We start from the raw sequence: 27019 nt of genomic DNA on the forward strand, positions 1-27019 counted from the left end.
AATAATAATAATAATAGTAATAAATAAACCCTCTCAGGCCAGGGATACAGCTCAGTGACACAGCGCCTGCCCGGCAGGCATAAGGTCCTGAGTTTGGTCCTGATACCCAGTACCAAAAAATAAATAAATAAACCCCTTTCATCAGAGTGAGTTCCCTCACTCTGAGTGAGGTACTCAAGTTGGAGTACTTTCCCTCTTCTTGCTTTCCTAGTGAGGGGACCAACTTGATCTTTGTCAGAGGTATATCCCCATTTATTTTCTCTTACTTTTTATTTTTATTGCTTTGGTGTTTTGAGACAAGGTCTCACAATGTAATGCAGGCTGGCCTTAAACTCATTAGGCCACCTAGGCTGGCCTGGAACTCCTAGCAATTTTCCTGTCTCAGCCTTCCAGTGCTAGAATCACAGGAATGCACCACCACACAAAAACGCAGCCAGCTATTTTCTCTTAATTTTAATGAGAGCTTTTTCCTTTAAGTACATGCTTTAGTTTTATTAATTTCCATTATTACTAAAGCAAGGACTCTCATAAGCAGGGACATTACTACCAAAAAAGTATCTTATGGCAATGGTTCTAAGATACAGCATTAATTCCAGGTGAGAATCCACAAACAACTCATTGACTAACACAGTGAGACTGTCAAGCAGAATATTTCCATCAATACCGAGTTAGAAGTCAGGCTGAACTCACCACTGCAAATGCCTGAGCAAACTTTTTATAAATTACCAGTTAAGAAAAACTGTGAAGTGCCCTTAATTACAAAGGCCAGGAGAAGGAAAGCGAAAAGAGATGAATAAGGAAGTTAATGAGACCTCGGGCAGCTATCTCCCACAGCCTCCAGTTCACATATAACCTTTGTGAACTATTGTCCCTAACCAATCCAGAGGCACCAAGTATTTCTCCTTATGGACTGTACTCCTATTCCAAAACTTTCCCCATTTGTGTTACCCTCCCCTCCTACATATAGCCAATGTAAGTTGACAGTAAAAAAACAAGTATGCTTTCCTCCCCTAGATTTTTGTTATAAAAACCTTCTTGACTCTTAAGCAGAGTGTATTCTGAATGTCACCAAGCCATGCTGCTGAGAGTCACAGAACTTACTGCAGGATCTGGTTCTTTTCAAACTAGCATCTGAAACAACTCCATAAACTCTTACTTCAGAGAACCTTTGGTCTAAGAATATTGGTATAACAGATTAATATGAAACTAAATTGTTGTCATTTTGTCCTCTGACAGAGGAAAGAGATTTATGAAAAAGGTCATTTCTGATAATGCAAAGTTCTGAAAACTAAGGGTAAAAGAGAAAGAGTGAATAAATTGGCTACTACAGGTGGTCAGGAAAGGTCTCTCTGAGATGATATTCGATATAAAAGCTAAATGATAAGGAACGTACAGAGAACCAGAGGAAGACTAAGGGCAGATGCCCTACAGGAGGTACAAGGTGGGCCTGTCATGGAATTTAGCAGGAAAAATGGAGATGTGGGGGCCGTACTACGTCACATGGATCCTTGTTGGCCACAGTAAGAAATCTGGATTATATTTCACTAGAAATGGGAAATGACTGGAGAATGGGTTTTCAGCAGGGGGGACATTTTAAAAAGATGATTCTGAGGACAAGTGCAATTAGTCTAGCAGAGAAAAAAACAAATCCCTGGATGGCAGAAGGGGTTACGGTTAGAGCCAAAATACAATAAAGAACAGAAAAAAAAAAAAGGAAGAGAAAAGAAAGATTGGTTTAAAGTTTACTTATAAAGACAGGCAAATTTACAACACCCAACAGTGTAAAAGGTATAGTTTATTCAGTTAGCTTACAAATAAGGCAGCTAGCTAGGGAAAGGGCCTGAGAGTTGGGTAACCTGCCATACTGATGGAATTAAAGTAAGAAAGGGCAGTGAACTAGGACTTTGGACCAAAAACTAACTTCCTCAGGAGACATGGAACAGCCCCTTCCCTACTAAAAGGAACTGCAGCCCCTCCCTTGAAAACTCCTGAGTTTCAAGGAATTTAAAATGCAAAATAAGCAGTTTCTCTCTAAAATCTTAATTTCCTTCAACCCTACCTGCTGAGTGCCTGGATTAGAAAGCTTGAGTTCCAACTGGTCATTGTAAATTCACAGAGTCACCTGTGACAGGTGGCCACTAAACAATTTCTATGCTGTGCTTATCCATAAGAAGTTCTCAACTGAGGCTCCATGTGGAAATTCCACTTTTTGGATCTCCCTCTTGAAGAAATCAGGAGCATATTTTTCTTCTCCTTATTTCCCATGACAACTCTCCTACCTTCCTCTTTTTGGTCTGTGACTTCACTCTGCTTCGGGAAAACCAGGAGCTTGGTTTGTACAGAATTCACTGTTGCATCAGGAAACAAGAGAATACGTCTCTGGAGAAATGGAATCCCCACAGAATAAATCTCCAGACACTAACGACTAAGAATACACCTACAGAAAAGGTGAAGTCCCTGCCTACCACCCTGTCATAGCCCTGAGCTGACAGAGAACTCATCACTATCTCTTACTACCTCATCCTTAATTATAAACAGATCACTAGAAATCTACAGCAAACCTCCAATCAAGAAAAAGAATCAAAAGCAATCAAGCAGAAAGAAAATATATGAGAAACAAAGACAATGTAAAAAGAAAACTTTCTTAAAAAATATAAAAAACATATTAGGGAGATACTGTATACATGCAGCAAGAACAGGTGCTAAGAAGAGGAATAATCAAAGAACAAGAAAGCTCAAATTTAAACTGTATAGCTAAAGTAAAAATTCAACATAAACAATGAACATAAAAACTGAAACATCGGGGACTGGGGATTTAGCTCAGCAGCTCAGCGCCTGCCTGGCAAGCACAAGGTCGTGAGTTTGATTCTCACTGCCAGAAAAAAAACCTAAAAAATAAAACACTTAAATTAAATTAAAAAAAAAAACTGAAACATCTCCCACAAGTAAGGAAAAGGCTTGGAATAAGATAGCAAGTAGGAGATAAAATTAAAGATCAGACAGAGATCCAACATCCAGCTAACAGAAGCTTCAGGGAATCCACATAACACGCAGAGAAAAAGAAGGGAGAAAACTATCAAGTCTGGTAGAACATATTCCCAGAAATGGAAAAAAAAAACATCTAAATTGAAAGGGCCCAAAAAATAGGAAGAGACACATACAAGGTATATCATTAAGACCTTTCAGAATACCAATGATGAAAGGCTACCCAAAAAAACAACCAGAAAGAAAAACCAAATCACCTGTAAGGTCAAAGAGAATACAATAGATTTCTCAAAATCAGAGTGAAAGCTTCTAGAAGTCAACAGACTAATAGTTTTAAAATTCTGGATGAAAATAATTTGCAACCTCAAATCTATTCAAATTATTGGAAAAAGACACACATTGGCTCACACATTAGAGCACACGTTGGCTCAAAAAACTATTTTCCAGGCATTCTTTCTTAGAAAGCTACTAGAAAATGTGCTCCTACGAAACAAAGAGTGTTAACTAAGAAAGAGGTTAACATGAGACCCAGAAAACAGGCTTGGCACAGGGGAAGCAGAAAATATACAGCTTTCTGTGTGAGTGCCAGAAAGGTCTGAGCATGGGAAAAAGAAAAGCAACTCCTTTGAAAATATGGGAAATACTCATGAAATACATGTAATTATGTTATGAAAATGGAGGAACAAGTAACAATCGGTGCACACAAAAAGTAATACAAGGTAAATTTTAAAAATTACCTATTTCAAGAAAAATGGAGAATATGATATAATCTATCCAAATATAAATCCTGACTATTAAGTTAACCAAAAATTGTATTATTAATGGCAAGCAGAAAGAGAATACCTCAATTAACAGACAATGTTAAAAATTACAAAATCCGGAGGTAGTAATGAATGTTACTTAGAAATAGACATGTCAATAATTTGGAGGAAGATGAAACTAAAGGTTGAAAGGTATTTTTTATAAATACTACTAACTTCCGAAACCTTATTTCTTCTGTTACAACTTTTGATATAATACTTTCTTATTAAAACAGTCTGGCTAGTATGTAAAAAGTGGATATAAAGAAGAGATGGGTTGGAATAAACACTAGTTAGGAAACTAAGGCAAGCTGAAGATGGTGGTGGTGGTGGTAGTGGTGACAGGGGCTGACAGCAGCACGGTGGTCATAAAGATCTATTTTTTAAGGTGACAAAACATGAAGATTTGTACAAGAGGGATCACAAGGGGGTGGGGAAGAAGGAAATGTTAGAAATTAAGGGTTCTGTTTTAGATATATTAAATTTTAGACACTTACCAGAGCTCCAAGTTGAGTCATCAACAAAAGTCTGATGCATGAGCCTGGGGCTCAAGAGAGATACAAAACGCTGGAGATAAAAATTTTAAAGTGGCCAGACTAGGTGGTACATGCTTGTAATCCCAGCATTCGGGAGGCTGAGGCAAGTGGACCACTGCAAGTTCAAGACCAGCCTAAGGTACATGGTGAGTTCAAGGTCAGCCTGAACTACATACCAAGACTTTGTCTCAAAAAACAAGAACAAAAATTTTAAACAGGCAATTAGAGTCATTAGCTACAGTTGGTACTTAAAACCTCTAGGACTGGGTAAATATGATAGGGAGAGTTGGCCGTAGTGCACACTGGGCCAAAGGATCGTCAAGAGTGAGGCTAGCCTTGGCTGCATGCTGAATTCAAGGCTGGCCTGAAATACGCAGCAAGACCCTGTCTCAAAAAAAGAAAAAAAAAAAAAAAAAAAAAAGAGAGAGAGAGAATAAGATAAGTAAAAGAAGAAATAGAAATATATTTGTAAATATATTTGTAGAGGATGTGGTTCATGGTTAGAGCTCTTGGCTAGCATACACCAGGCTCCAGGTCTGACCCCAGCACTGTTACCAAAAACCAAAACACTAAAACACTAACTGTAATACATTTATATATACATTATACACTATAGAAGTATAATAGAAAAAATTGAAAATAGCATGCATATTTTGAGATAAAGCAAGTACTAGTTTATAAACTTTCTATTTCAGAGACGACAGGTATATATATATATAAAAAAGGTGACAGGTGTAATTTATACACTTATGAAAATAATGGGAATAATGTATTTCCTACTATAAATCATGGTCAGTAAGGTTAAATTCTCGATGAGGAGCAGGAAAAGATAATTAGCCACTAAGGAAAAACACCATGGAAGTGCACAGTTTGAAAGTCAAAAGAAATGCTTCTCAGAGAGAGTGCTTAATGCTGAGAATGACAACATTCAAGAAAGAATGAGGCAATCCCCAAGAGACCATTTGTCACTGACCTTGACAAGGGCAGCTTCAAGGAATTGTGAAGGACAGAAACATTTTAGAATGAATGACAGCTGAGAAAGCAGAAACAATCAATATAGACAACGGGAAACCTCCCTAAATTTGAACATCAAAATTCACTAGGGGCCTGTCAGAGCTCTAAACTAAGCTGATTCCTCCTGGCAGATCCCATCACATAGTTGGCTTTCCAGAACCTAGAAGGCACTCAATATTCAGTGTGCTGAACTGAATGAAATCAGAAAACAGAAGACCCAGCCCCAAGGGCATAGGCTCTTAATCTGAACCTCTACGTTTGGGTTTAAGAAAGAGGAGTCTATGAACTCTGATATAGGGAGAAAAAAGTACATTTTATATTTCTCTAACTGTTCACAGTATTCACCAGATTCTCAAGACTTGTGACCACCAGAAAGGTAAGAACAACTGTTTCATGGGCATCCACCTAAATTATCCAGCTATTCGCTACATCCAGTCAGTGCTGAAAACACTGGTGTTTGTTACACATTGAACAAGGACCCTTCCCCTGGCAAATTCATACGCTGAAGTCCTAATTTACAATATGGCTGCATTTGGAGATAAGACCTTTAAAGAGGTCATAAGGATGAGGGCTATAATACAATTAAATAACATGTAAGTATATGTTCTGCAGAAGCACACAGATTTTCTCAAAGCATAGCTCTAATACTGCACATTGTGCAATGAAAAAGAGATCAGGACACAGAAGAAGGCCACATGGAGATAAAGGTTTGGCTATCACCAAACCATGGAGAGAGCCCTCCAAAGAAAATCAACACTGATCACACATTGCTCTCAACAGTTCAAGCCTCCAGGAATGTGAGAAAATGAATTTCCGTTGATTAAGTGACCCAGTCAGTGGTATTTTGCCATGGTAGCTAATGTAGCACCCTAGTTTCTTAATTCTGGTACACTACCCTCCTCTCCCCAAACCCAGGCACAATCCAGGTCAGAAGAGGATATCTTACTCCACCAGGTCTTCCATCAAAATTTATTTGGACTACTTCATAAAACGATTAGTTCTTGAACATTCCAATCAAAACAAGGTGTTATACTTCACCTCTCTTATTCCATGTTTCCTGAAATTAAAGACACTTTTAGTAGGGCGTGGTAGCGCACGACTGTAAACCCAGCACTCTGGTGGCTGAGGCAGGAGGGTCGCTGTAAGTTGAAGGCCAGCCTGAGTATAAAGTGAGCTCAAGACCAGCCTGAATTGCATAGTGAGACCCTGTCTCAGAAAGACAAAAGAGGACACTTTTAGAAAAATGAGTAAAAATAAATAGTCAAATAACTATTGAGAGATGAGAATTTTCACGTCTTAAAGAAAGCTTGGCAACTATTCTATCCAAGGTGTGATATGGGCTGGATGTCATATCCCCATGTCTAGGCAGCCTGTAGGTTCAAATTAGAAACGGTAAGATATGTCTCCCCACACGCAAATCACAAGGATCTGGTTTTCCTTATTTCAAGAACCTTAAACAGCTACAATCAGACCAAAATGTTGACATCACAAGCAGGAAGTTGAGAGAGGTTATTCAATTATTTTATTTCATTAGAAAGGCTGTATGCTTTAGCTCCAGTGTGCTGGAGAATGACGACCAAAAAACCATTTAGGGCTGGTAGTGAGTGCACCTCAGTGGAGGAGTACATACGTAGCAAGTGTGAGGTCTGGGTTCCATCCAACACCAAATTTAAAAGGTGGAATAACATACAAGTATATGAATATGCACAAGCACACACATATTTTCTCCAAGCAAAGCTTTAATACTGCACATTGTGTAATGAACAAGCTCTCTATAGTATTTATTTTGAATTCTGACCAATTGCTGCATCAATCTGAAGCTATAATTGTCTTGTAAACATAAATTCACATTCGAAATACTTTTCAAATTTTCACAACTGCTCAACCTCTTTGCTGAGACCTGTGGTTATCAGTTACTGTGTATAAAGAAAAAAAGCTAAGGGGCTGGGGATTTAGCCCAGCGGCACTGTGCCTGCCTGGCAAGTGCAAGGTCGTGAGTTCGATTCCCGGTACCGGGGAAAAAAAAGAAAAAAAGCTAAAATTTTGCTAACATAGCTTTGAAAGAGTTTAACTTGCGCTCATTGCAAGAAGGAAAATGCCCACGGCACATGAAATAGCATCATGATTGCAGAACAGAGTTGGGCTACCTGACCTTGGAAGTTTAATGTAGCTGGTGTTTTCAAATTCTGCCTGTTCTCAACATCTCTGCTTGGAATTTCGTTGAAGCCTGAACTCGAAGTAAATAAACAATTTCACATGTTCTGCAAACCGAAGTGTGTCCCAATCCTTGATTCATTAAATAAAGACAGCGAAACCGCCCATTACCACCAGGGTCAGAATATTTCAAAAAGAAAAAGGAGTAACCAATCACTTCCCCTTCGCACACAGGCCACGGTTAAAATCTGGGCAGACAGTGGCAAGGATGGTAATCAAGGGCAGACGCTGAAGAGACCGGGTTTAATGTGGAGTCAAGATGCCCAGCCCCGAATCCTGCCCTGTCCTTCTCCAGGACCAGCGGGTAGGGCGCATCTCCTGGGAGCTCCCTCGTGGGAGGGAAGGAGACAGCCGCTGATCTTAACGCGCTGGTCCATCCACGCCAGTGCCTGCTGACGCGGAAGGCTGTGCCGAGACCGCACCAGCGAGCCCAGCCGGCGCGCGGACCTGTTCCGCGGGGGACGCCCCCACTCACCGCACACCATCAGCAACAGGACCATCAGCAGCGTGGCCACGAACACCAGCAGGGTCAGCCCCACGTTGTGCCACATCTTGAGTCGAGGCGGGTGGCGGCCTCAGCGCGCGGGCGCGGGCAGCGTGCTGGCTTCAGCGGTGGGCAGCGCGGCCCCGGGGCGGCATGGGCGGAGGGCGCCCCTCGGCGGCGCCCCCCGGAGGGGGAGCACGCAGGCGGGAACTGCGGCGGCCGGCCCCTGACCCTCCTTGTCTCGGGGACCCCTACGCCCTCATCGCTCCGGGGAGCCGGGGCCGCGGCGCGCGGAGACCCCACCGCTGGCCGGATGCGCTTCCATGGCGGACGCTGCGCGTCTGAGGAGAGGGTGAGGACAGGGACGCACGGCAGCCACAAGGCCCTGGTTGCCGCCCACGGGAGAATCTCTCGGTCCCAAGGGACGCCAGATGTCAACGTCTCTCGGCGGCGGTCGCAGCTGCCGCTCAGACACAAGCCCCTCTCCTCGTATGGCAGCTCATCACCAAGCGCCCCCTCCGCTCGCCTCCGCCGCGGCGCGGGGGTGACTGGGAGATGGAGTACGGATCCCGACGAAGGCCGTAGGGGGCCCCTTTGCGGGAACTACAATTCCCAGAATGCCCCGTCGCACGGGGCTTCGCGATTCCCTCCTTCGCTCCACCCCCTGTGTCTTTGGGCTTTCTGCGCCAAGGCTTCTTTCCTTGCAGTGCGGGCGGCTGTTCTCTCAGCGTGTGCAGTAGGCTACCCTCTCGAGGACTGTGCCGAGGCTCCAGTGAGATTTCAACCCTTGCTTGGCTCACAGAGCCCTTTAAAGTGCACCGAAAGAGGAAAAGGGAGGCGGCTGCCTGAAAAACTGGTTGCCCGTGAACCCACCCCTATTGCCTGGAGCGAAGATTGGGTACTTGGGGCTTTGGAGGTGCTGCGTTCTTGTCCAAGATAAGGTTCTGGGCCAGGAGTCTCCTTTTCCGCCAGCAACAGATGTTGTGCTCTGTGTTTCATAGGTAATGTATTTCAGAAATGACATCTGCAGTGCTGTTAATTCACCTACCTGAATTGGGAGTTTGATTCAGCTGCGTCCTTGAAACCAAGCAACTTACGACCCACAACTGAAGGTTTCGCCTCACTCCCTTGAACAGATGTCTGTGGAACAAGACACTTTTAACAGTCTCAAGTACTAGATCTCTATTTGGAATTAAAGCTCCCCGATTCTGCCGCATGAGAGTCGTTCGTGAAAACAGTGCCCCCAAAGAGGATAAGTGTGTGCCCCTTTTAGGAGGAATCAGAGCCTTCACGTTTTCTCATGACTGTTGCTCCTTGCAGTAGTTCTGTACGCCTCTGCAATGACTATTCCCTGTTTTCCGTCTCCAAAAACAGAAAATCTAAGGAGCAGTTCCTTGATTTAATAAATGTTAGCTATTCCCTGCTGCCTTGGTGTGTGAGCTGGATTCCCCATGAAAGAGTATTGTGAACAAATACTATATATGAAAATATGTAATAATTTGTTTGCAAAAGATTTAACAATGTTCCTGTGAAAAGAGAATGAGCCCAGTGCAATTAAAATCTATTTAGGAAAATATCAGTTTATGCTTTTTTACGTAAATGATTCAATTCTATTGCATAAATAAAACAATTTTTAAGAAATGTGGTTAAAAGAAGAACTGAAAGAAGTTATTTTAAGGCTTCTTAAAATGTCTTCTCTTTCATTCGAATACCTGTATTGAATACCTGTGGCTGGCGGGCATTGTTCTAGATGCTGGAGTTGCAGCAATGAATGAGGTAAACAAGGTGCCTATGCTTCAGACCCTTATGTTATAGTTTGAAGATACAATGGGTATAAATAGGGAAAGTGCAGGAATTGCAAATTCGTGGAATTAAAATAAGCAGGACAGTATGGTGAAGATGGAGGCGTTACTTTAGTTTAGGGAGGCTATGGGGAAAACTTACCTGAGGAAGTAACAGTTGATCTGAGATATGAATGACAAAAAGGATTCAGCCTTGCAGAGCCCTCGAGGAGGAGCTTATGAGGTAACAGGAGCAGCTTGTGCAAAAGCAGCAAGGAGCACACGAACTTCACACTTCCCTAAGCCGTGGCAGTGTTTCTCAACTCTGGATGCACATTTTGAATCACCTGGGAAAATTATAGCTGGCCAGATCTCATCCCATATGGAATGAATCTGAATCTCTGGAGGCAGATCCCAAGCACAGTAGTTTTTAAAAGCTCCTATTCTAATGTGTACTTTCAAACTGTGGTTCTCAAAAAATGATCTCCAGGTCAGCAGGATCACCTGGGAACTTGTTAGAACTGCCCAGGAACACCTATTGAATTCAAAAGTCCATGGTCTAAGTAAAAGATGGTGGCTTCCATTAAGGCAGTCATCACTGGAGTTGGTGAAAAGTGGACAGATAGGGAATACGTTTTGGAAAGAAAATCATCAGAATTAGCTCATGGATTAGTTGTGGGGAGGGGCAATGAGGGAAAAGAGGAATCAAACATTATTCTCAGATATGGAGTAAAGGAAGTCCTTATGTGCCGTTGGTGGGAATATAAGTTAATACAGCCATTGTGGAAGACAATATGGAAGTTCCTTTAAAAATTAGAAACAGAGCTACTCTTTGAGGCACACAACTGTGTATATATCCAAAGAAACACTGGAAGAGACATCTGTGTTCCTATGTTTATTGTAGCACTATTCACAATGGTCAAGATATAGAATTAACCTGTCTATGAACAGATAAATGGATAAATGTGGTATATATACACAAGAGAGTACTATTCAGCCATGAAAAAGGATGAAATCCTGTCATTTGCAACAACATAGATGAACCTAGACAATATTAGGTTAAATGAAAAAAACAGAAATAAAGACACATGAATGATTTTGCTCATATCACCTAATATTAAAGTATTAATCTCATAGAAATAAGAAGGAAAATAGTGGTTACTAGGGAAGGGGATAGTTGGCAGAATGGGTGGGAAGATGTTTGTCAAAGGATATATAATTGCAGTTAGATAAGAAGAATAAGTTTCAGAGATTATTGTTTATACAGTGACTACCATGACAATATTTTCTAATAGAGATTTTGCAAATGGGAAGAGGACCAAGAATTGGAAGGAGCAGGGGGGAAAAGGAGGGACAGGGGATAAAAACAAGAATATGTATTGTGTACATGTGGGGACCATATGGCTTAATCATTACCCAAAGGTCCCATCTGTTAATACTATCACATTGAGTGTTAGGCTCCAACATATGAATATTTTTTGAGGATAAACAGTCACACTAGAGTAGTGGTTACTCCTTTTATGACAAATAAGCTTGCTTGTGTGTATATGTATACCCAGTTTCCATATCTGAGTGTTAAGACGGGAACACTTACTCCCCTCCTGCTATTTCCTTCCTTGAGGAAGGAAGCTCAATTGGTGTAATACTGTGTCTGGTCTTTCTGTGCACATTTATCCCCTCTGTCCCCAGTCAAAAAAGGAGTGATTTACCTAATTGAAGATAAGTACATTGAAGGTAAGTACATTCAGCTTCTCCATGTTCTTCTTCAATAGGGGCTACCTCATTCATAAAGGCCACTTGAGTGGGGATGTTCAACCTAGTTTCCTTGACTTAGGATTTAATTAACAGGCCTAGCTGGCTCATATTTATATGTTTTCTAGCATAGCATTTATTATTAATAACGGTGATATTTGGACCTCCAAACTCTATTCCTTTTTTATTTTTGAGAGAGAGAAAAGTGTCACTATATAGCTGAGGCTGGCCTTGAACTTACAGTCCTCTTACTTCAGCCTCCCAAGGGCTGGGATTACAAGTGCACTTCCTTTTTCACAATTTACAGATTTGGTGACATCATTCACTATTCTCTTCCCATAATCCAATACTGCTTTTAAAGTACTTAAAGGCAAAAGGCATTAATTCAACACTTATATACTGCCATGTAGTAGACATTTGTTGGATACTGATACAAATGCAAACGCACACTGATGTGCATGTGTGTGAACTGAGTTACAATACAAAAAACTTTTGTTGCTATGGGTTATAGTTTGTAAAAAGTTGTAGACTCATAGCTGAGCAAGGGAAGCAAGACATGTATATAAGTGATTATATTAAAAATTATTTTCCATGTGTAACACAGGATTTTGTAGATGAGATCAAGGCTAAAAGACAAAAAATTAGTAATAGATAATGAATATAGCTGACTGAAAAGACAATTTTAAGTCAGTCTGACTTAAAAGACAACTTGTTCATATGGTACCATAAGACAGAGCATAATTTTATTGGGAAAAGTCTTGGGAAAAGGAAAGATAAAGGGAAAAGACACATCATGAGTGCATGCTGAGGGTATTAGTCAGAGTCTGTCACTATAACAAAATACCTGAGATAATTAGCTTATAAAGAAAAAAGGTTTATTTAGTCCATAGTTGATGATCCAATTGTTTGGGGTCTGTTAGGAGGCAGCACGGCATGGCGGAAGTATGCCACAGAGCAAAAACACTCACATCATAAGCCATGGAACAAAACAAAGGAAGAGGAAGGGGCTGGGATTCCCAAATCCCCTCTCAGGGCATGCTCCTAATGACCCAAACACCTCCATTAGGCCCTGCCTCTCCAATGCTCCATTACTCCCACTAATGCCCAAACCTTTAATATACAGGCCTCTGGGAGACCCCGAACCATAGCAGGGAGTATAAAGCTCTCTAAAAGTCCATAGAAAAGATAATTTACTTTAGTTCTAAGGAATTTGTAGTAGAGTTATAATATAATCATTGAGAATTCCTGTCCTGTAATTTGACTCCGGGTCTGAATTCTAGGTTTGAATTCTGACTTGGTTGAAATCTTGCCATCCTCTGAGCCTCTATTATCTATGTGTATAAAATAGTCATAAAAGTACCTCCTCCATGTCATAATCACAGAAGGAACTAGGTCATGGTGGTGATTCTGTTCAATTCATCTTTCCCAGATGTGGAAGAGTAGGTCAGGGCTCACTCAGAGAAGCCCAACCCCCATGAGTGGTACAGAATAACAGAGTTACTATAGGAGTGAAATCCCTGGCAAACGCAAGAGCTGATAAGGCTGTTGCTTCCATGTCTAGCATTCAGCTTAAACTTGCTGTACCAGCAGTTGGGAAGGAAAGCTGGACGTGGAAGAGGCAAGAGCAGACTGGAAATGCAAGGGCCCAATGAAAACAATTATGTCCTACAAAGAACAACCAAAACCCACACCTGCCTCTCCCCACTTCCAAACTCGGCATGCCATAGGGAACATGTAGGAGAAGATGGAAAATAGCCAGCAGGAACTGGAGTTCACTCATCTCCTGAGGCTACTGTAACAAAAGGCCACAAACTTGATGGCTTAAAACAACTGAAATTTATTCTCCCACAGCTCTAGAGATGAATACTTTCAAATCAAGGTTTGATCAGATCTGTGCTTCTTCTGAAGTTCCTAGGGAAGATTCCTTCCCAGCTTCTGGCAACTGTTGGCAAACATTGGCATTCCTTGGCCAAAGCTGCTTCACTCTAGCCTCTACTGTCTGAGTTACAATACAAAAGTGTCCTTCTCCTCTCTTGCATGTTTGTGTCTCTACATGGCCTTCTTATAAGGACACTGGATTTAGGGCTTGTCCTAATCCATTGTGATCTCATCTTAATGTGACTACGAGTAATTGCATTTGCAGAGAATATATTTCCAAATAAAGCCACATTCTAAAGTTGCTGATGGATGTGGATTTCGGGGGGAACAACACTGTTCAAACCAGTAAATGGAGGAACTATAACTCGGGGTGCTTCCCTAACCCAAATTAGTGACCTAGCGATAGATCAGCAAATATGTCTGGCAGCCTACAACAGCCATCAAAACATTTTTTTAAACTTGGCAGTTGCTTCATTGCTAGTTCCCACATAGAACCCAATATATCTCTATTGTCCAGCACTGATGTAGAAACATACAAGAAAGGAATTGGGAAACCCCAGCTTTGCGAAATTAACATAATACAGTGACCACACAGTTAAGAGTCAGGATTTTGATATTTTTAGCAGAGAAATGGCTTTGTGGAAACATTTAAAAATATTTATTTTGGAAAATAATATGGTACTTTCTCAAATAAATTAAAAATAAAATGACTATCTGATGTAGCAATCCTACTTTTTCATATATGTCCTATGAATTTCAAATCAGTATGCTGAAGAGGGATCCACACTCCCAAGTTTTCTGTGATTCAGTTCGAAACAGCCATGATATGGAATCAACCTGAGATTTCGTTAGTGGATGAGTAAGTAAAGAAAATGTAGTATATATGCACAGTGGAATATTTTTCTGCCTTAAAAGGGAAGGAAATCTTGTCATTTGGTGCAAAGTGGATGAATCTAGATGCCATTACATTAGTGAAATAAGCCAGAACCATAAAGGTTTCTTTCATGTGTGACCTCTTAAAAAAAAGTTAATCTCATAGAAGTGAAGAGTAGAATTGTGGGGGCTGGGGATTTAGCTCAGCGGCAAAGCGCCTGCCTGGCAAGCGCAAGGTCGTGAGTTCGGTTCCCGGTACCGGAAAAAAACCACAAAAAAATAAATAAATAAATAAATAAATAGTAAAATTGTGGTTACCAGAGTCGGAGTGGTGGTGGAGGACAGGAGAACACACATAGGTGGGTCAAACAGTCCAACTTCCAGTTAGCTTGGAGGAATAAATTCCGGTGTTCTACTTCTTAGGAGAAGAACAACAGTATTACATTGCATACTTAAAAATAGCTGGAAGAAAGGATTTTAAGTGTTTGATGACAAAGAAATGATAAATGTGGGAGGTGATGGTATGCTAATTACCCTGATTTGCTCACTACCTGATGTAGTGTGTCAAAATGTCACATTATATCCTATACATATACAAAACTGGCTGAAACATGTGTATCAGAACATCACAGTATGTCCCATAGATATAGAAAATTATATGTTAATCAAAATAAAATTAAAAGCTGAGGATATTCCTCAATGATAGAACATTTTCCTAGTATGAACAAGACGCTGGGTTTGATCCCTAGCACCACAAGAATTAATAAATAAAATAAACAAAATTTTAAAATGCTGCTCTGGTAGCAAGATGACAGAAAGATTGGGAGTGAAGAAAGACTGGAAATTATTTAAGACATATTGGCACAGTCTGGAATAGTAGCCTCTAAATGTGCTTTGGTTAGCTTCTGGTAATGTAGACTAGATGAAGCAAGCCAAACCTCTGGCTGAACACAATTTAAAAAATCAGAACTAAAAAAAGCAAAGAACCTTTCCACAAATATCAATAGAATAATGGGGAACCACTGGACCAACACTGGGGAGAAGACTGAAGTGGAAATCCAGAAACAAGCACAGGACATTCTGGAGCTCTTTACTTTGGAGACCACCAGAATCTTCGTATGACCCTTACCAGTGCTGTTTTTAACAGCTCTGGGGACCAAGAGCAACGCTGGAGTCTGGATTCAGGATGCTGGGAGAGTAGGCACAGAGGGCTGAGCCACCAAGAGACAACCCCGCAGGATGAAGAAGGGACACTAAAAATAAACCTGCAGCTTGGGTCAGCTTCATCTGGGCCGATGACCCAGAAAACTTCAGACTCTAAAATTGGATGGAGGAAATCCTGGATTAGTACAGCCCTCAGGCCTGGCAGAGACAAATGAAGAATCTCATTGTCCCAGGACTCAAATTATTTCTACAAATCACTTCAAACATGATTCCCAGCACATACTCAAATGTGCTTTTGATTGTATGGCGTCCTTAATTTAAAACAAATTTTTGAACATATGCATGTATATGTTTGTTTACAAACAACCGCACTTTTTACTTTGCATTATGAAATGCACAGAAACAGAAATGAAAAAGAATGACATGAAAAAATTAAAATGCTTCATCTTTTAAATCTTCATTTTTAATTGTAGGGAAGATGTTTAATACCATTGTATTAGTGTGCCAGAGCTACACAGTCCAGGGGATCACAACGTGAGTGGCTTAAAACAACTGAAATGACGTATTTGCACTATTCTGAAGCCAAAAAGTCCAAAATCAAGGTGTTGGCAAGCCATGATTCCTGTGAGGACTCTAGGGAAAGAGTCTATCTTTAAATATTTTTCCCGGAGAAAATCCAAAAAAACTCTTGGGTGTCACAAAAGGGTTTGTTTGGCTGTTCTAGCGAAGACCTGTTTATTTTGGGGGTTTTGTTTGTTTGTTTGTTTTGTCTTGTTTTTCGTCTTTTTGAGGCAGGGTCTCAATATGCAGGTCAGGCTGGCCCTGAACTCACTTTGTAGCCCAGGCTGGTGTCACAGTGATCCTCCTGCCTCAGCCTCCCGAGTGCTGGGATTACAGGTGTGCACCACCATGCTTGGCTTAGACCTGTTATTTTGAGGTCTTGGTTTTGCAAAGTTAGGCCCATTTGCAACAACTAGCAGCACACAGTAACAGGCAGAAAGTGGATCTCCTACCACACCCTCAGGAAACATCTCCTATCTTCTCTGAAACATGACCACGTAACATAAGGTCCCTGTTGATCTTAATATTACAAAAGCTTAATCTCTTCCTAGTTAGTCAGCTTTTCATTACTGCAATAAAATGCCTCAAATAATCAACTAATGCACAGGAAGGGCTTATTCTGGCTCACACTTTTGTAAACATCAGTCTATGACTGACTGGCCCTGTTGCTTTGGGGCTGATGGTGAGGCAGCTCATCATGGCAAGGAGTATAGAACATACCAAAGCTTCTCCTCTCATGGCGGAAGAGATCAGTGTCCCATAATCCCTTTCACCTCATGATGACCTATGACCTCCCACTAGGCTCCACCTCTTAAAGGCTCCTACCTCCAGACAGTATCACCCTGGAGACTGAGCCTTTAAAACATGGGCTCCAATTCCTCCAAAAACTAGGTTTAGAGGTCCCATTCAACCCAGCTATCCCCCTGCTGGGTATTTTCCCAGAAGATCTAAAAACATCATATCACAGTGATATATGTGCACCTATGTTCATAGCAGCACAATTTGTAATTGCTAAAATGTGGAAGCAACCCAAATGTCCATCCACCGAGGATTGGATAAGAAAATTGTGGTACTTTTATATAATGGAATATTACTCAGCTATAAAGAAAGATAAACTCGAGGCCTTTATATTTAAATGGTCACAACTAGAGACCATACTCATAAGTGAAATAAATCAAACATACATGTGCAAGCACCGCATTGTGTCACTAGTGTAAAACTTGAAAGAGTTAATTTAAACTCGGAGGTATGAGAAACACTGTGAAATGATAGGAAACCAATGAAGAGTAAAGGGCTTCTGGGATGTGGGAAAAGAGAAGGGAAAGAAGGAGAAATTTTGTATGTATGTATATACAGGACAGTTAACATGGTTGTTCTTCTGTCTTCTATTTCTATGCTGAAAGAAACTGTCAATGAGTCTTTGGTTGACCAGTATTGCATGTCTATATCTGTTTTCACAAGAAGCCACTTTGAAGATATCAATATGTAATACAACCACCATTGTTAATTCCCTACCACTTTGTTTGTAACTCTGTGTTGTCTGTATTGTGCTTGTGATATGTTGTAAAATGTTGTATGTCTGTTAATGTTTCCCTCCTTTTATCTTTAAAATAAAAAAAAAAATGAAAAAAAAAAAAAAACCATGGGCTCCAGGTCCAAAGGATAGTGCTTACCTTTTAAAGTAAACACATATTCTAAAGTAAAAGAAAGGCTAGAAATAGAATAAAAAGAAAAATGTTATTAATGTTTACAATACACAATTGTTGCATTAGTTTTGAGGACTCTGTACATGTATATATTTTGATTACTTTTTAGTCCCCTCTACATTCCCCTTTATCCCCTTGCCCATCTCTAAAAAGCCTGCCTTTTTATAAAATGCTATTCTAATTCTTTTCTTTCTTGCTTTGGGGGGGTTGTAATGGAAATTTTTAAAAATTTTAAAAACCAACTGATAGTGTATTAGGACAAAATGAGATCATGCCGCCCACCACGTAGCTCGTGTGTTAGACTCACTCAGCCTTAACTGGCTCCTCCAGAGATAACCTGACCCAGATCAGTTTGATCGCCTTCTGCTGCACAGCCTGCACTTTCTGGTCTCCAAACACACCCTGTTTGCTAACTTGTTTCAAGGACTGTCTGCCCAGCAACGAGAGATGAGTGATGCTACCCAATAAAATTCACCACGCCTTTAAGCCTTTGTACTTCCTGCTTGCAAACCTGTATAAACTAAGCCCAAAGTCAGCGCTGGGCTGATGCTTTGAGAGCAATCCCCATCAGCCCACTGATGTAATAAAGTTGGTTGCCTTCCAACTCCTTGGTGCAGAGCATTTTTCCATTCGGTTCGGTACCGGTTCCGCAACAACGTCTTCAATATATTCTACTGCACATTCCATACATCTGGGCAAAGAGCCACAAGAACTAAACTCAAGGCAGGAAGGACAGGTGAAATTAACACTGAGTACTCAGGCTCCTGGAGCTGTCGGGATTGCTGAGGACAGTGTTTGCTGAGGCACTGGGTGAGAGTGAGCGCCCTGAACAGAAGTCTTTGATTTGGGTAGAAGAAGAAGGTAATAATCATGTGGGCCTTGGATCATGATGGTGGAACATCCGGATAGATGAGTTCAGCAAGAAGATTCCAGTGTTTGTGTGTGGAGCGAGTTCAAAAGAGGACTCAAGGAGCCATCTGCCAGTTTGGAATTAAAGCCAAGGAAGTGATGAGGGTATAAAGAGGAAGGTGGTGGGGCTAGGGGCACAAGTGCCTGCCTGGTGAGCGCAAAGTCCTGAGTTTGATTCCAGGTACCAAAAAAAAGGGAAGGTGACAAGAGCCAAGTAGTGTTTTAAGAAGAAAGATGAGGCCACCGTAAGGATGTCAGTGTGGGCTGGTGATGTCCTCCCAAGGCTGAGTATTGCGATGAACAGGACTGAGGAGCCCAGAAAGAGAAAAGACTTCACACTTTCCTTTCAGACTTTGCAGTACTTTGGATCTTGAGTGTCCCCAGGTGTTTGGTCCAAGCCTGTGGGGCTAGTGGGAAGTGGGTGACGTAGCAGAAGTGAGGTCAGTGGGCTGTGCCTTGAAGGAGATGTTGGAACTCCTGCCCTTCTCTTCCTCTCTCATGGCTTCTCACAGCCATGAGAGGAACAAACCTTCCTTTCCATGAGCTCCGCCCATAGTGTACTGTTCAACATAGGTGTGCAGCACTAGAGCTCAGCAACTGTGGATGAAACCTCTTGAACCCAAGAGCCAAGTAGACCTTGCCTCTGTTTTGCACCAGTTAGGATTGAACTTAGGCCTCATACATGGTAGGCAAGTGCTCTAACACTGAGCAGTTTCCCCAGCAAAAACTTTTCCTCCTTTTAAGTTGTCTCAGGTATTTTAGCATAGCAATGGAAAGCTGCCGTGGACCTTACTTGGAAAATATCTTATTTCAGCTGTTCTGCCCTCTATTCCCATTGTGATCATATGAAAATCCACATAAATATAAAACATCTATGTTTAAAAGCATTTATATTTAAAAGCATTTAAGTGTTAGTGGTGGTTTGGTTACACTGTGGTTAGACTCCAAACTCACACAAGTGATTTAGAAGTTAAGGTCACCAAAAAGTTCATATAGTTGCCATTTTGGTTCATCTGTTAGTTTTTCTGAGAAAAGATTAACCAGTTTAGAATTTTATTTAGAACTATGTTATCATTTTCACACTATGATAGGTAGAACATTTAAGAAATGGATATATTTTTCTGTAGCAGATAAGTCTTTCTTATTTTTAAATTTTAAGCTAAAAGTACTGCATTTCTTTCTGTTTTTTTTTTTGTTGTTGTTGTTGTTGTTGTTGTTGTTTTTGTTTTTTTTCCAGTACCGAGAATTGAACTCATGACCTCGCATTTGCCAGGCAGGCACTGTGCCATAAAAGCACTGAATTTCTAAAACTTACCTCATTTTCTTTGATGATAAATAGAGGCTGTCAGCATTCTAAAGAAATATGACTGTTTACTGGATCTTTATTTTCTAATACAAAAATTTTAATTGCTGGTAGAACCCCCCCCCAGTAAATTTTTAGAATATTAACCAAATGAATAAGTTATTGTAGGCCCATTGGAATTTGGACTGGAAGAAAATTGCTTTTGGGGATGACCAAAAATATTTTTATTGAACTTAATATGAGAGCTCAAGTCACTGTTTTCAAGCCGATGTTTCAAAAGTAGTTATCAATAGAGTGCTTTTCTGCTTTGTCATGAAAATTGGAGTTAGGCTCAAATTTCAAACTGTAACTTAATTAAAGACTAGTTAATAGTAGCTAGTGGCATTCCTATGGTATTTGTCTGCTATGTGAACTCATTTCACATTCACCTCAGTAAAGCTATTAGCTATCTTCACCTAATAGCTATCAGGTAAGAGCTATTATTATTCCCATTTTATAGATGAGGAAACTGAGGCACATGAGGTTAAGAAACTGGACCAAAGTTACATAGCTCAGGAGGAGGAGAGCCAGGACACTGACCATGCCATCCACCCAGTCTAAACTCTTAGTCATTCTGTTCCCCCTTCTACTTAGGCACAAGTTAAGTGGCTTCATGGGGAAAATATTTCAGCTCACCCACATCAAAATTCCAACAGTCAAACGTTATAATAGACTAAGGGAAAATCAAAGAACTGGTACTTGTAATATAGATTGCTCCTGGAAGACAAAGTAGGTCTTTTCTGCCATCCAACCTACTCTGCCACAATCCCCCTTCCCAACATTCTGCTTCACACCATGAGAAAGACAAAGCATCCTGAGCCACAGTGCCATGGTCTTGTGACATTTTGCTGAGGACTAAAGAGAAAAAGCTGGAAAGATCACCTAGTCCAGACTGCGTTAGTAAGTTGTAATTACCATTTTTCATGGATTGTAATAAAATAAGAAATACCAGAGTAGGTTGTGTACTGTAAAATATTGCTTTATTTATGAAACTTTTTATGTGTAGAACACCATACATAAATATGTTCTAAAAATATGTTTTGCTATTTATTTATTATTGCTTCATTTGTGTTCCTTTTCTATTTTTGTTTATCTTCCTTCTTCTATATTTTATTTTTAAAATATATTTCTTGTTGTGATCACAAACAAAAAAAACTGTTATCTGCTGATCTAGCCCATATGCATTTGAGGTCTAAACCATGGGATTCTAAGCGTTCCCATTAAGGGTCAGGCCTAGAACTTCACACATATTTTGAAAGTTTTTATTGCCTAAGGAAAACTCTGGATAAGACCATGAGTAAGTTTTTTAAGCTGACATGTCATGTTCACCGCTTGGTTCAATTCAGCCACTCTAGTCATATCTAGTCAATTAATTTTTCCTTCTCCAAAACCACAGCAAGAGTAATTTTGTTTTGAAGCACTGAGCTGATGGTGTCCTACCCTACTCTCTCCTCTCTCTCTCTTTTTTCTTTTTACCAGCTCCCACCATTTTTATGTCAAAGGGCAAAACTCCCTACTGTGCCCTACAAGCCTCCACAGGTCCTTTGCTCCTCCCTTTATGCTGGAACTTCGCTTGTCTTTACCGGCATGGACTACAGACACTCACCCTGGACACAGCTGGGGGAACCTGCTAGTCCTCCTCCTGGCAGGCATCTCTTTCTCCTACTGCTTAGCCAGATAGTACCTGGACTTTGAGTCCAGTCCACTTCCTGGCTTAGCCTGTCTAGATTACATCTTCATCTAGAGGTGTAACCTTTCACTGCATATAACACAGTTCATAATCAAACACTTACTAATCTCTTCATTTCATGACAGTCTGCTTCCCAGGAACACTGTCAACTTTCCTTGGACAGAGATAACATCTGCTTGGCTCCAAGTGAAATCGCCAGCCCTTGGCACTGTGTCTGTTACATGCTTTGCTGAATGCACAAGGAGGGCTGACGTAACTTGGACTGAGATTTGGGAGATATATCTGAAGACACTGTGGAAAGATTGGAGGCTGATAAGTGTGCATACATGCTTGTTCATGAGTGTGTACAGTGGGGGTGGGGAGGAGAAGGACATAGTATTACAAATTTATTTTCATTAAGTATATTTTTACTTTTGTAAGTGTGTAAATTACACGCTAATGACTATGTGAACTTAAATTTCTTTTTCTATGGAAACTGCAGGAAGCAACTATCTCTGATGCATATACATATATGATTTATCAGAGGGCATTTGTTTAAATCAGGGATTCTTTTAGTACAGATTTTAAATAATACTGTCTCTAGAACTTTTACTCAAAAGGCACAAGTCAAAAAAAAAAAAATCACCTTGGCAGGAACCACCAGTACTTATCCGAGGTGTTCACAACTTCTCCAGCAGAGGGTGCTACAATATCAATTTGGCATTGTTCGCAGGGCTTAGTGTAAACTTATTGAACATAGCTCTAGACAGGCTAGTTTGGCCTTGATTGTCCAGTTCTTGCAGCAGACATACTCAAAAGGGCCAGCCTTCTAAAATACAGACACAGGAATGTGAGAACCAAAAGTTTAAAAGTGGGAAGATGTTAATACAAAATACAAGAGTAATTTCCAAAAAGTTGTTAACCAAAGTTTTACGAAGTGACAAGCCAGCATTAAGGAAATTACTCTTGAAATATGTATAATGCTATATAAGTCACCAGGGGGTTTGAAATGAGCCTTTTTAGAAAGTTTGGCAAAAATGTCATTTGTTCCAATTTGTGGAGCAGATGAGGGTTTTATCACACTCAAGCCAATATACTTTCTAACATTATTTTAAAAGTTATCCACAGGCTTAGTTTAATCCTTTTTCTTTTTGTGCTGGGGATGGAGCTCAAGGCCTTGCACAAGCTAAGCCCCTGCTTTACCTGTGAGCTACAGCTCCAGCCCCTGGAAGTTTTCAAAGACCCCAGGTGTCAGGCAAGTGAAGCATGTGGTGCTGGCAGCTTCTGACCTCAAAGTCTCAGCGACTCAAAGCACCACATATATTTCTAGCTTGTGCTGCCCATCTATCATATAGGAGTTGGCTGGGGATCCTCCCAGTGTCATTGTCATTAGGGGAACCAGCCCACCACTGGAAAGTCACTGGCCAAGGTGGCAGGGGGAAAGCTACGCATGAACAGTCCCAAATTGGCCCTCAGTACCTGGGTGGACGTGGGATTCTGCCCTTCACTTGCTCTGTCTTAGAGCAAACCACTCAGCCAACCGGTCTTGCAGAGCCTAAAACACAATGCTGTTGTGCATATGGGAGAAAACCAGAAATATTTGACTGATAGTGCTCACTACCAAGTGCTGTTAATGTAATAACAGCAAAATATTTCATCAGAGATAACAGAGCATCATTGATTTTTGAAGTCTTCCTTACATCTTCAAAGTGAGGACCTGTGGGCTATATTATTAAACCAGATTTTTGCTTTCTGGCAAGGACTGATACCATGGATAATTCACGTGTTTTGTTTGGGCTTTTAAATTCATGGCTATGTGTGATTTGGAAAGAAGCCCGTGGTAGACTTACTTCTCAACTTAGGTTTTGCTTTGATTGATGTTAAAACTGACTTGAGAACAGAGAGACTGCTGGATGTTCAAGGAGGCTTGGGGACAAAGGGTCAGGGAGCCTGAGGCTAAGCTTCTGCTTTGGGTAAGGCGCAAAACAACAGAAAGAACAACTTTGTGCTCACTACGTTCCTTCTGTCAGCCTCATAAATCCAGAGAGCAGGATGCTCTCGTTAAAGATGTAGTGACACAGTCCTCCTAAGCACAGGAAAGGAGAGCTCTGCTACCTACCACTGCAGGCCTGAAAGGGGTCCAGCTGGGTCTGCTACTAAGCACAGGGTTTCACTGCCTTCTGCAGTGACAGTTGCTCACTGTCCACCAAGAGCAAGCTGGGGCTGTAATCAGGGTGTAATCAGAGAGGCAGGCAACTGGTAATCTTGGGAACAGAGACTGTCCTGCCAGGGTAGGGCTGGCAAGTTGCCTGACCTAAACAAAGCCACAGGATGTGTTATGTCAGCACGCCAGTGAGATAAATGGCAGCAGAGGTCAAAGGGACCATCGCCACTAGTGATCTAAAGATAATGCTGGGCTTTTCAGAAGGAACCAGCAGAAGGATAATGGTAGTTTATATGGATGGGCAGTATGTTCTTTGCCTGAGTCCTGTGTGGGAAGGCAGGGAAGGCAGAATCAGGGCTCAGTTCCTGTCTGCCAACTTTGCAAGATGCTGAATTGTGCAGCAAGTGGTGATGAACATGTTGTGCATTTTGATATAATCAACAGGGGAATGGAAACCCCAAACAAATTTCATTAGCATGTGGTCCCCAGGCACCTAAATTTTGTTTGGTAGCATCCTACTCATCAGTCATGGGCCTTGTAGTTTCCACATTCTCCAAGAAGAACAGGCTTTCCTTAACTCCCCCAAATTAGATTGACCTCCTTTCTGCCTCGATTGCTTATCTTTAGCCACACTATACCACTCCCCATGGTCCACTTTTTGATGGACAGATTGTGTACCTATTTGTCACATCCCATCCAATTTCTGAGTCAGGAGCGTTTAGGAGGCAGTGATCTAATACGGTTTAACTGCTGATTTTACCCAGTTCCTACTGGGTTCCCTGGACCCAGATTTTGCTCAATACACATCTATGGGTTTAAGAAACTTACACAACTGTGTTGTGATGACATCCAGTCTCCCTTGTTAATATAAGACATATTTCAAACACTGGTAAAAGTACCGTGAGTAATATGGTGTTCATTCAGCACAACATTAATTTCTGTGGATGCATTTACTCAAGGTGGCAAAGGCTAGAGGTTAAGGACATGACTTTGGAGTCAGAATGATATAGTTTTTAATCTCCGTTCTGTTTCTTATTAACTTTGTGTTCCCAGGCAAATTACTTCACCTCCTCTAACCCTTACTACTCTGTCTATAATATGGACTGATAATACTGAGTCCAGTGGTTTGTTTTAAGGATTAAATGAGATCATGAGGACTGAAGGTATAGCTCAGTGATACAGCACATGCACAGCAAAGGCAAGGTCCTGAGTCCAATTCCTAACACTTGCAATGTAATAACCGTTGTTAATTTCCTATCATCTTGTTTTAAAATTCTTTTCAATTGTTTTTTTTTTCTGTTTAAATAAAAATATTTTTAAGAAAATTTTCAAAACCAGTTTAAATAAGATAATAATAAGCAAAGTACTTACCACAATGCCCGACACACACAAATGCCTCAAAAGGCAGCTATTATTTTATTATATACACTACCATAAATGCTGGTGACTGAGAAACAAGAACAGTCATTATAAAAGTTCAAAAGTGTACTGTTTAAAAATTAATGCAAAAGAAACTATAGTTCAAAAGAAAATTAAACGATTTACTAACCAACTGCAATGTGCAGAAGCTTCTATAGATCCTAATTTGAAACCCTGACTTTACTTGATAGTATGACAGACTATAGTTGACTTTTAAAGATGTAGGACTAGTATTTCAGGTATGGTTTTTAAAAAGAAGGGTCAGCAGGGCACGGTGGTGCATGCCGTATTCTCCCAGGCAGAGAGGTGACAGCGCCCTCTTTGGGGCTGTTTCACAGGGCACTAATGCCAATCATGAGGGCAGAATCCTTTCTGCATAATAGGCCCCCAAAAGTCCTCCTCTGAATACCATCCCCTTGGGGACTAAGCTTGCAGCATGTGAGGTTAGGAAGGACACTACCTTGAATACGCATCATGGCTTGGTTTCCTTTGGAAAGCAGTCTCTGAGATAGGGGACATTTGCTGGAGAGTGCTGCAGGGAATGTCTGTGAAGGAGGGAGGATGCACCAGCAGGGGAGAGGGCTCATTCCACCCTACAGGTGCTTCAGAAGAGATGCTTCACAAGAGGCCTGGTGTTTCAGAGCTATCTGGACCAGGGCAAGGGAGCCAGGACTTTGTACTCTCACCAGTTGGTCCCAGGATATGGGCATCACCTGAGCAAAAGAGGGGGTGAAACACTGATCAAGAAAGCAAGGCTCTCCTCAGCCCATGGCAAATCCACAAACACTCAGCTATCCAATGCCAGGACTCACAGCAATTTGAGGAATGTGTGGATAATGAATAATGGTGAATACTGGTCAGCAGCAAAAAAAAAAAGCATTCCATCTAAAGTACAATGAGCACACTTTGAATATCTTTAATAAAGACAGTCTCATTTCTCATTTTTTTTGTGTATCTCACTACGTCATCTTTCTTTATTACTGTACCAGCTGCTAGCTTGAGGAGAACATCTCTATCATTCTACAAGTTCTGTACAAGAGAGTAACCCATGTGTGCTTGTACTATGGCTTAGAGCTCAGGTGTTGCCAAGAGACCCAGGTGTTAGAAGATTGGTGCCATTGGGAGGTGGTGGAGCCTTTAAGAGGTGGGGCCTACAGGGAGGTCTTTAGGCCACTGCAGGTGTGCCCTCCAAGGGCAGTATAGGACCCTGGTCTCTTTCTGTTTCTTCTACTTCTCAGTCATTAGGTGCAGCTTTGCTCCACTGTGCACTCCCCACCCTGCTTCCTTGCCACAGGCCCAAAAGCAATGTGGCTGGCGAACAGACCATAAGCTAAAACTGCTGGAACCATGAGCCAAAATAAATCTTTTCTTCTTATGGTTCTTATTTCAGATATTTCATTATAGTAGCGGAAAGCTAACAGAGGTTATAATGAGTATAATCCTCTTTTAGCTTGTTTTGAGACAAAACTAGGGGAAGTAAATAAAACACACTGAAAATTCCTCAGTAGTCACATTAATTAACACATTATCTCAGCTAGTTTTGTTTTCTGCTGAGGCTGAATGGCAAGTTTCCAATTCCATCTCTCAAGAAGTCTCAGCTTGCTAAGCTCACAAACAATGCTCCAGCCATCTGTGCCCATTTCCAACCAAAGGCTTGCAGCCAAATAGTCCGATTCAGCTTCAAATGAGACAAAACATTTTTTCCTCTTCTACTGTAATACTCAGTCACTTTAAGATTTTTTTTCTATTTTTTGTATTTTAAAAATGA

The 27019-nt window shown here is 41.0% G+C and overlaps 2 protein-coding genes across 2 annotated transcripts in view; one reads left to right on the forward strand and one right to left on the reverse strand.

The window, feature by feature from the left end:
* The window catches only part of Smim13 (small integral membrane protein 13), a 21582-nt gene extending 13003 nt beyond the window's left edge, over positions 1–8579 (reverse strand). Inside the window, exon 1 of the mRNA XM_005398828.2 lies at positions 8025–8579. Within this exon, the coding sequence (XP_005398885.1) occupies positions 8025–8100 (76 nt within the window). The 5' untranslated portion in view covers positions 8101–8579. The remainder of the gene's footprint in view (positions 1–8024) is intronic.
* On the forward strand, positions 7809–9607 carry LOC102018270. Its single transcript, XM_005398979.1, has 3 exons — positions 7809–7853; positions 7936–8949; positions 9035–9607. The coding sequence occupies exons 1-3, from the start codon at positions 7809–7811 to the stop codon at positions 9083–9085; spliced, it is 1110 nt and encodes a 369-aa protein (XP_005399036.1). The 3' UTR covers positions 9086–9607.
* Positions 9608–27019: the final 17412 nt, after the last annotated feature.

This window comes from Chinchilla lanigera, unplaced genomic scaffold (genome assembly GCF_000276665.1).
Source record: "Chinchilla lanigera isolate Chin_1 unplaced genomic scaffold, ChiLan1.0 scaffold00064, whole genome shotgun sequence".
Lineage (NCBI taxonomy): Eukaryota > Metazoa > Chordata > Mammalia > Rodentia > Chinchillidae > Chinchilla > Chinchilla lanigera.

Coding starts and splice junctions, on each gene's coding strand:
- LOC102018270 (XM_005398979.1), top strand. CDS start 7,809: ATGCCCAGCCCCGAATCCTGCCCTGTCCTTCTCCAGGACCAGCGG. Junction 7,854..7,935: donor TCCTTCTCCAGGACCAGCGG/GTAGGGCGCATC, acceptor CATCCACGCCAG/TGCCTGCTGACGCGGAAGGC. Junction 8,950..9,034: donor GGGTACTTGGGGCTTTGGAG/GTGCTGCGTTCT, acceptor TGTGTTTCATAG/GTAATGTATTTCAGAAATGA.